The sequence below is a fragment of the Patagioenas fasciata genome, chromosome 6, assembly GCF_037038585.1.
Source record: "Patagioenas fasciata isolate bPatFas1 chromosome 6, bPatFas1.hap1, whole genome shotgun sequence".
In the NCBI taxonomy this organism is placed as follows: Eukaryota; Metazoa; Chordata; class Aves; order Columbiformes; family Columbidae; genus Patagioenas; species Patagioenas fasciata.
In genome coordinates this window covers 15,946,014-15,955,154 of record NC_092525.1, presented here as the reverse complement: position 1 = coordinate 15,955,154, position 9,141 = coordinate 15,946,014, and the positions used below count along the sequence as shown (strand labels likewise).

General features: G+C 49.7%; 1 protein-coding gene across 2 annotated transcripts in view; it reads left to right on the top strand.

Moving 5' to 3' along the window:
* The first annotated feature begins 334 nt into the window (after window positions 1-334).
* Window positions 335-9,141, top strand: part of RXRG (retinoid X receptor gamma) — a 38,890-nt gene continuing 30,083 nt past the window's right edge. The window contains exons 1-3 of one of the 2 annotated variants that reach the window (XM_071810029.1): window positions 335-400; window positions 476-611; window positions 7,647-7,709. In XM_071810029.1, the coding sequence (XP_071666130.1) occupies window positions 515-611; window positions 7,647-7,709 (160 nt within the window). In that variant the 5' untranslated portion in view covers window positions 335-400; window positions 476-514. Of the gene's footprint in view, window positions 401-438; window positions 612-7,646; window positions 7,710-9,141 lie in introns of those variants that run through there. The other variant, XM_065842304.2, reaches the window with a different exon arrangement.

Below are 9,141 nucleotides of genomic sequence, written 5' to 3'. Positions count from 1 at the left end.
CTCTCCACTGGTGTCCGGTGATGACGTGACTAACACTACCACCTTCTTGGTGGCAAAGTTTGTTAGAGGTAGAGTGGGTAGACTTGCAGATGAGAGAAAAAAAAAGGACCAACTGGCAGAGAGAAAAGAGGAAAGCAGAACTGAGACAGATGCTCAGGCAGAATGGCAGTTGCTTGCTTGGTGCATTCCTTTAGGAGCTCGGCTTAGAAAAGAAATTGCTTCCAGGGGACACTTTCTCAGGAGAGCTGCTTTGGACCAACTCCTTTGCCTTGCAGGGCCTTTCCCAGGCAGTCCATGCCACCAGCCCTCCCCCCGGCATTGCAACATCTCCCGCTTTCCAAAGAGACAGGAGCCAGAAGAGCAAACACAGGAAACCCCAGCCCCGGTCAAGGTCTGGGAGGTAAATTTGTAACTTAGGACAGATCGTGAGGATGCTGCTCTGTAACATGTAAACACTCCTTTCTTTCTCCAACAGCCCAGCGTAGCTGAGAGAGCTGATCCCAAACCTCCCTTCATGGTTGAGTCCGCTGAAGAGACAGGACGCAGGTTGGGAATGCAGCCGGGCACGCAGGCTCCTTATTCCCTGGAGATGGGCTCCTTCCCTCACTTCTGTAAGTCCTTGCCCTGACCCTGTGCGAACTGGCTGTGGGTTGGGCAGCTGCATGGAGGGGTGGCAGGAGACCACGGTGGCCATTGCCAAGAGCTGTGGGGTTTGCCTGACCTCCTGGGCACACTACTCCTGTAGCAATAGGCGCTGCCTGAATGAAGCCTTTAGGGGACTTAAATTCAGGTACAGGTTTTGGAAAGAGACCCTCGTAGCACGGTGTTGCACTTTCCATTGCAGGAGGGAAGTCTCAGTTTAAACATGAGAAAGAGCTATTTATCAGGAGATGTGGTGGGACAAATGGGCTGGGGAGGAAGTAACAGCTCCATCCCTGAAGGTCTTTGGTTTGATTTGGAAGGAAGATGGATGAGATGAGCTTACCAGGTCCTTTCCAGACCTGTTTCCTGAGAGTCTGTGCCTTCCTCCCGCAATGGAGGGGAAGAAAAACATTCAGGGTGTGGAAGGAGATACTGTATTTACAGGTGAGGGCTGCGATGGCTTTTACTAAAGGAGTTCTGGGGATCAGCTTATGCAGGTTAACGAAGGACAGGTGGAAGTTACATGTAAAGCTAGTCAGGAATTTTCCATGAGAATAATACTTTCTCCAAAAACTGAAGCTCTCTCTGGATGAATATTGATTTTGTTAAATATATTAAATATATTTGTGTGTGTATGTACAGAGAGAGAGAGAGAGAAAGAGAATTCCTCTCTAATGGTCTAATTCATTTTGGATCGTTTTGAACTGACCCCATGTGTTTCACTACCTCTGCTGTGTATGTATGAGCTCTTTGCAATATATGTATAACAGTGTTCTAACCAAAAGGAATATATTTACTTGCCTCTATATATTTCCAAGTAACAAAAATTTTAAAACCACTTTTCTTGCTGCTTTCATAGCATATATATCACATATCAATATCAATTTTAGTTAGCATTGGCAGATATGTTATTTGTCTGATTCCTGTATATCAGGTAAACCAGTGGCACAACAGCTGGATGCAAAGTCACCTTTCCTCCAGGGGCTGAACACTGGGAATCTGAAACCCTTTTGTGTTGGACAGATCAGAGGGCTGGGGGGACTGAAGACAGGGCAGGGATTGCTCCTGAAAGGCCTGGAGGCATTACCCGAGTGCAAATGGGCCTGCAGCAGGCTGAGATGATAAGGCAGTAGGTAGGAATTTGCTGGCTCTGGCTTGGGCTTGCAGTGAAGGTGCGTTCCCCTCCTTTTTGACTCCCTTCCCTTGGCTTTCCTTGGTGTGTGTTGGCAGCCTGTGAGGCCCAGCAGGGCCTGGCACCACCTGCCATTGCTCATGTCTGCCCCAAAGGCAGAATTGTTGGTGTCCAGGACTCACTGAGCTGGTACCAGCTCTGAGCATGGTGAGGGGCTGGCAAATCCCTCCTGCGATCTGGACTCAGACCACCTGTGAGGCACACAAAGAGGCTGTGGGTCTAAATCCTTCCCCTGAGCCAGGCTAAGGGGAAGGAGACTTTGGCAAAAGTCAGCACTGAGGGCTAGGCAGGAACTTGGAAGCATTTTGGAAAAGCCGCTTAGGCTTGTGCTTGGTGATAGTGCTGATGTACAGCTCCCCAGATGAACCCCGTGTGATATTAGCAGGATTTCTCTAGTGTCACACAAATGGGGAGGTGATGCACAGCTGTAAGACATCCTTGGTATGTCTCTGTGTTGGCAGAACCCATGTTATAACAGGCGCATTGAGGAATTGTTGTAATTTTAAAAAATTCTATTTATTTACTTTTTACAAGTACTCCAAAACCTCAACATACCTGCACTCTAAAGTGGTCCCAGGGTGAGGGGAGTTTGGGTCAAATTCCATCAGTTTTGGAAGATTCCCTGGCTTTTTACTGAGGTGATTTACTTGATAAACTGCCAGCAAATGCCTGGATGCTCACAGCTGTGTTTCCTACAGAAACCTGGACAAATGGGTGTGCCTGTGAGTAAAGGACAGAGACAAAATTATATTCTAGTCTCAGAGATGTAAACAGCTGATCTGGGTCATGAGAGCCAACCCGTCTCTCAGGTTGAAGGAGGGCTGCACAAGAACTCTGGATGGTGTTCAGCCCTAGTCTCAGTTTCAGGGTTAGTCCCCAGACTCTGTTGTCGGGAAGTGATCCACACAGGATTTGTCACCAGCTACAGCCAACAGAGTCCAGAGTTTACATCTAGCATGTGCTGCCAAAACCAGCTTGCAGCAGGTTAGCCCCTTCCACTCTGCATCTGTCAATAAAGCGAGCATCCTTCCCATCCTGACTTTTCCCAGCTGACCTTTTTAAGCACGGTTGCAGGTTCTGCCCGATCTTCCCTTTGACAGCTCTGAAGATTCATTCCGAACTCTGCAGAGGCAATTGGTTTATGGGAGAGATCAGCAACCTTTCGTGATCACGGGGCCAGCCTACCTTTGTCTTTCTCAAAGACAAGCTCACGCACACCTGAAAACATTAGTAGGGAGCTGGGAGATGCTGTCTTTGCAATGGATGAGAAGGTTCCCTTCAGACAGTGAGCTTGGAGCCATCTGGCTTTTACATGAGAAAGAAATTTCTGTATTGAATTCAGGGAGCTGGGAAATCACAGGTGACTGAAACAAGAACAAATTCATCTGCAACTTTCATATAACTCCAGCGACCTTCTAGGAAGACTTTTATTGCTGGGCCTACTCCTTCCAGTGGAGAGGGTAGCTGATGAGAAGGAGGTTTCTTCTAGGCTAGACCTAGAATGTTGCAGGAGGCATTGCAATGATAGCAGTAGGGCAAAGGGTGGGTGAGTGTTTGTTGCAGGTGTTTTGAGTCTCCTTTTATCTGTTTCAGCTGGAAACCCAAGGTGGGCATCTCAAGGCCTTTTTTTTTTTTTTAAACCCTAAGGATGAGGCTAGAAGGTGGTTTGGAATGAGATTTCTGTTGCTGTGATCCTGTTCAGTTTTTCTTCTTGTTCCTGCTGCTGTAGCTTGCTGGGGTGACTCATAAATTGAGCTGAAAGTCCTCACCATGTGCTTGGTGCGATGCCTGGCTTTTATGCAAAATAAGTCCCTTGCTTGTTCTGAGCAACATCCTACTACTAAGTGGATGCTGCATCTCTGGGGAGGGGTGCTGGAGTGCCCTTGGGAAAGGGAGAGGATGGGGCAACCAGGTACTGTCTCAAGGCTCATCCACATGTGTGACCATGAGGATAGAGAGGAAGTCTCTGGGAAATTGCAGTAAGTGAAAACAAAACTCAATGTTCCAGGATGGTGAGGCACAGTGTGGTGTAGCAGTGCATTGCTGTGCCCTGCAAGCTACGATCTGTAAGGTCTTCTTTATCTAGGTGACTTGAGGTGTCTTGAGTAGGTTTCTCTGTGTCCTCCCCTGTGGAGGAGCCTCATGTAGGCGTGAGCCTGGAAAAGGCAGGCAGCAGCGTGGTGGTTCTGACACGCCAGGATGCGAATGCCCGCGCTGTCCTTGATGTTGGTGGCTGCTGAGCACAGATCTCTCCTCAGATGGGCCCTGTGGATTTTCTGCAATGCTCTTGTTTGCTTTCTTGTTGCTGCTTTTTAACAAGAAGCCTTTCACACAATTCTGGCAGAAGTCGCTCTAGCGTTGTCCTGCCTCTTCTGAGCTTTCTACAGAAACATTGGATATTGAACGAGACGTTCTGTGGCCAGGTCTTGGATGGCCTTTTACCTGTGAGGGGTGTCGGAGGGGGCAGCTGGGGTGTGGGGAGGCCTCTGCACCCAACTGGCAGAAGTCCTGTGCTGGCTGGAGGTTTACAAGGGCTTTATCTGTACTTTTTGCCATAGCTTATATTACTGTGATTACACGTATATATATTTGTTACTAAAGTAAAGCCTCTGTTTTCAGTGTTTTGATTGAAGAAGAGCAGCATTACATTGCAAATCTAGTCAGAGAAGCTGTTTTTAGAGACTGAGGGATTTTGGGGGTGGATTCTTCTCTTGTTGGCACTAACCCTGCTGGGCTTGAGGGCACGAAGTTGAAGTGCACAAGGAATCTGGTTCTCCTTCTAAAAACAAACAAGGCCTGAGTTTGCAGTCCCTCAGCACCCTGGGGAGTATGTGGGGCATCTGTGCAAGTCCAGAGCAGATGCAGTTGGCTGGAGAGATTGGATATTTTGAGGTGCAGCTTCAGTCCTTCCCTTTGGGTCTTTTTTCTTGGGATTCCCAGCTGAAAGGAAGGCATGAGAGCAAAGATGCCTTGGACTGGGTGCTGATGGCCACATTTGCGGGTCCTTGGCATAGGAGCCAGCAAGGTTACGGGAGGATACAGCAGTGTTTTGGGAGGAAGGCTGCCTCAGTGTCTGGCTTGCCCTGGTAGCAGCGAGGGGGTTAAAGCCCAACCATTCCGCCCAATCAGTCTGGCTTGCCTGTAATAACCAATTAACAGAGTGTAATTGTGCAAATCCATATGTGGCAGTAATTACCAGGGAGATTAATGGATTCCTTCCTTTCTGAGCAGACCCCACTGCAGCTTGCCAGTGTCCCCCCACCACCCGAAAGGACTGGGTGAGGGGGAGAGCAGGGGAGCCACTCTTCCCTAGTCGCTCAGTGATGGAGCCAGGCGGATGGGGAGGCCCTGTGGGGACTGTCCAGTGCTTGTTTAAATAACCCTTTTCATTTCCCTGCGTTTGCCTACATACAGCTCGCTGCTCCCTGGCTCAGACCTGGCCTTGTAAGGACAGTTCGTGCCCAGCCTGCTGGGACCCAGGCTGCCGTGTCCCTGCCCTCCCCATTGTCCATTCATTCCCTGCTCCCCTTTCCCCTGTTTAGCCCTAATTGCTGCAGAATATCACATTTGTTTTCAGTCTTCTTTTGTAGCTTTGTTATTCTAGTTGCAATGGGTAATCCAGCAAACTGTTAAAGGCATACACGAGGTGAGGAGGAAAGAGCAGGGTGTTTGGGGAAGGTTTTCAAGCCAGGCAATGGGGTTGCATTTGGGGGATAGCGGCTTGCAGGCAGCCTGGGCCTGCCACATCCTTTGGGATGAGTTTTCTTAGGGATGTAAGGTCATAGATGCAAAGAGTGACCCTGGAGCAGGTGAATACTTCCCCCTGTGAATGCCCTGGGGAGGGAAAGAGGGCACTGAAGCTTGCTGAGGGAGAAGGGGGTGTATCTGGGGACCTGTCTGTTGTCAAGTCACCTCCTGGGCAGCATGGGCTCCTCCACAGTTGGACTAGCACCTTGGGCACTTGAGACACAAAACCGCCTGTCCCACTTGGCTGCCATGGCCAGCGTTGTTTCTGCATCACATATGTGTGTCTGAGACCTGCTGACCCACGGTGTGGAGGGAGCAGGGAAGAGCTCAGCCCCGTTTCTGTGTCGGGTGATGATCCCAGCCTCTGACAGACAGCTCGTGCGGGGCGTTAGCCCATGGGGAGGGCTGATGTGCTGGCCGGGGATCAGTCTGTCTGTCTGTCTCTGGCTGCACGCACAGGGCTGTGGGTGCCCTGAGGGTAGCTGTGCTTGCACAGCTGGGGATGGGGCAGGTGGCTGAGAGCCCAGTGCCCTTTAGAGCTTAGGATGGCAGGGAGCAATCACATCACATCTTGCATCAAGCATCCTTGCTGCCTTCATCAGGCTGAAAACAGTGATGCTGGGGTTTGAACCTTGGCTTGTGACTTCTATTATTTTATTCCCCCCCCCGTCCCTCTTCTTTTTACCCACTTCATGTAGGCTGGGACTTGGGCTTGGGGTAGGCCAGAGCTATGTGGGCTGAGAGCATCCCATGGGTATAAAAAGCAGAAAGATGGATCCAGGCCGGAGGTCCATCTTGCCAACAGTGCGTTCTTACAGGGGAGGTAGAAGCAGAGTATGCTTAAATTTCCTTCCTCCAGCAGGTATCTATCAGTAGCTTCTGCCCTGAACAGTTCAGCATCTTCCATCAGTGATAACTATGCGGGTCCAGGGCTGGCTGCCCCCAAAATCTGTTGTGATGTCTGCACAGACATCCTTGCAGAGCACTGGCTGGCCCTTGCATGGTTGATCTCCAGCAGCCCCAGCCCTGTTCACTGCGGAGAAGGTGACAGATGTAAATGACTGTTTTCTTTCTGTTCACTCATTACAGAGGCCAGGATGTGGCTGCTTTTAAGGAATGGCAATGCAAGGCGCTCGGCAGAGATGCAAGCAAGGCTTCTCTCCCAGGAGGGAGAATGTAGATGATGGAGGAGCTTATTGCTCAAAGGTGATGGGAATGCACAGAAAGGTGCATCTTCCTAGAGGACTGGGAGAAGTTGGAGAGCCCTGACAGGGGTGCTGCTTTTGGCTCTGCTTGCTCGAGGTTCTGGGAGCCAGCCTGCACCAATAGCTCAGTTTCCACCCAGAAAGAGGCACTCTTAGGTATTGCAAATGGGGTTGTTTTGTTTGTCAGAGAGCCGTGTCTGTTGGTGTCAGCTGAGGCCCTTGGCTGTTTTAGCTTTTCCATTTCACCTGACCAAAGGTTCATCAATACTCATCTCTCCTTGCTGCTGTGTCATCCCAGGTTAGAGATTATGTGTGCCAAAGTACTGCATGTAAACATGTCTCTTGGGCCTGTGCTGCTTGCACGGGCTTGAAGTAGCTTCTGTCTTGAGGGAGTCGCCTTGGAAAGCTTCCCACCTGGCACAGGTGTCCAGGGGGATTCAGAGAACTGCTTGGGCCACTGAGGGATGTGTCTTGCACGATTTCTGGGGTGGTTGAATTGTTCGGTCTTTGCTGCTCTGGATTTTAGGTGCCATAGCAGCAGTATTTGGTGGATAGGCATGATTTAAAAGCCTTGTTAATAGAAAGAGCTGGGGAGCCTGATTTGTGTGTCTATGGCTTAGTACCTGTCCAAAGTTCTCTGTGGGAACAACCCTTGATGTGTGCTGACTCCCAAACTGTGTTTGAGATGTATTTGACGGAAAGTGCAAGGGACCGTGTTTACAACCAGCAGCACAGACCCTAGGACCCTGTGCTGGTGAATTTACTGGTACAGATTAACCTTTGGGGTTGTGCTGCTGATCTGGAAAGCTTAAGACCTGAAAAGGGACTGGGCTCTAGATTGCCTTTTTTTTTTTTTCCAGTTGGGATATGCCTGGCTAGCAGAGGAGACACCTGTGTTGAAGAAGCTGCTCCGGGATCCTCAGGTCTTGCTTTAATATACAGTGTGCAGGTTTCTTAAAAACTCAGCTCAGCGCCAGTGCTTGAGTGTGTGTTGATGTGCCCACATCATCCTAGGCCCTTCCTCTGCTTCTGCTGTGCAGAGACTGCTCCTTCTGTGCAGAGGCTTGAAAGGACGGGCCTGAAACATGTGGCTGTGGGCAGGTGCTCACTTCTTTCTCTCTCTTTCTGCTGGGAAGAGGTTGGGGGGACAGGGAGCAGACAGTGCCAGCAAATGTCATTCCACATCCTTGCAAATTCTTCATGTGTTTGCTCCTTGCTGCTGTGCTGTCCTGGCTCTGTGTTGCATGGTCTGTGCTTGTCATGATACAGTGGGTTCCTTTCTGTGGGGCACAGGGAATTTTGTCATGCTCCAATGGCTTTAAATACCAGTGGATTTTCCATTTGGTGCAGGGAAACATGGCTTTTGGGAGGAGAATATGTTTGAAATGCAACGGGAGGGCATTGATGTGGAAGGAGATGCTCAGTGTAGCTGGCTCCTTACCTGCCCTTTGGCTGTGCAGATGGGTGAAGGGTTTTAAACAGCTTCTACAGGGAAACATTGAGGGGAACTGATCTCATGGGGGAACATTCTGGCTGAGTTTCATGTCATGTTTGTCTCCCTTCGGCTGCCACTGCAAGGTGAGTCCCAGGGGAAGGATGGCTCCTAGAACAGATGAGGGATGTGTGTACCTGTCAGGGCAAAGAAAAGAGATGGCTCAGTCCCCTGAATGTCAAACAGACCAGCCTGGCAGGGTCTTGAACTGATGTTATGACCTATAAAGAGATGAACACAAATTGAACCTGTTGGTTTTCTAATTAACGAAGGGTGTCTTTGGGCTTCAGCTGCATAGCCGCATGTCTCTGCAACATAGCATCAAACAGGGTGTGTCTCCAGGCAAAGATGTGGTCTGGTTTATTGTTTGGAGGTTTTTTGGTGTGTTTTTTTTTTTCCCCTGGTGACTCAAAGACATTATAGGTGTGAGCTGGAGGCTTGCAGTGTGCAGGGCTGCTGTGTTAATAGTGCTTGGCCAGGGGTGCTGGATCAGAGTATTTGGAGCAGCGGAAACTTGTTCCAAGACTTGCTTAAAACTCAGTGGAGCTCAGGAGAGCCATCCCCAGGAAGATAATGTCATTACAGAAACAGATGAGATCCTTGTGCATTAGAGGAGATGGTGAAGCATCGAGAAACCTACATCTCCGTGTTCCATGCAGACACACGTGTATTTTAGCAGTGTTTGATTTCCTTCCCTGCTCTCAGACGACCCTGGTGTCTACTGGAAAAGGGCTAAGGACACAGTGGCACCTCGAGAAATGAAGCAGAGGTACAATCCCGGTGAACTGCCTGGCTCCTGAGGGGCTGCAAGCATCCTATGAAAGGGGCAGCAGCCCCACGATCACACTGTGGCTTAAAGAAAA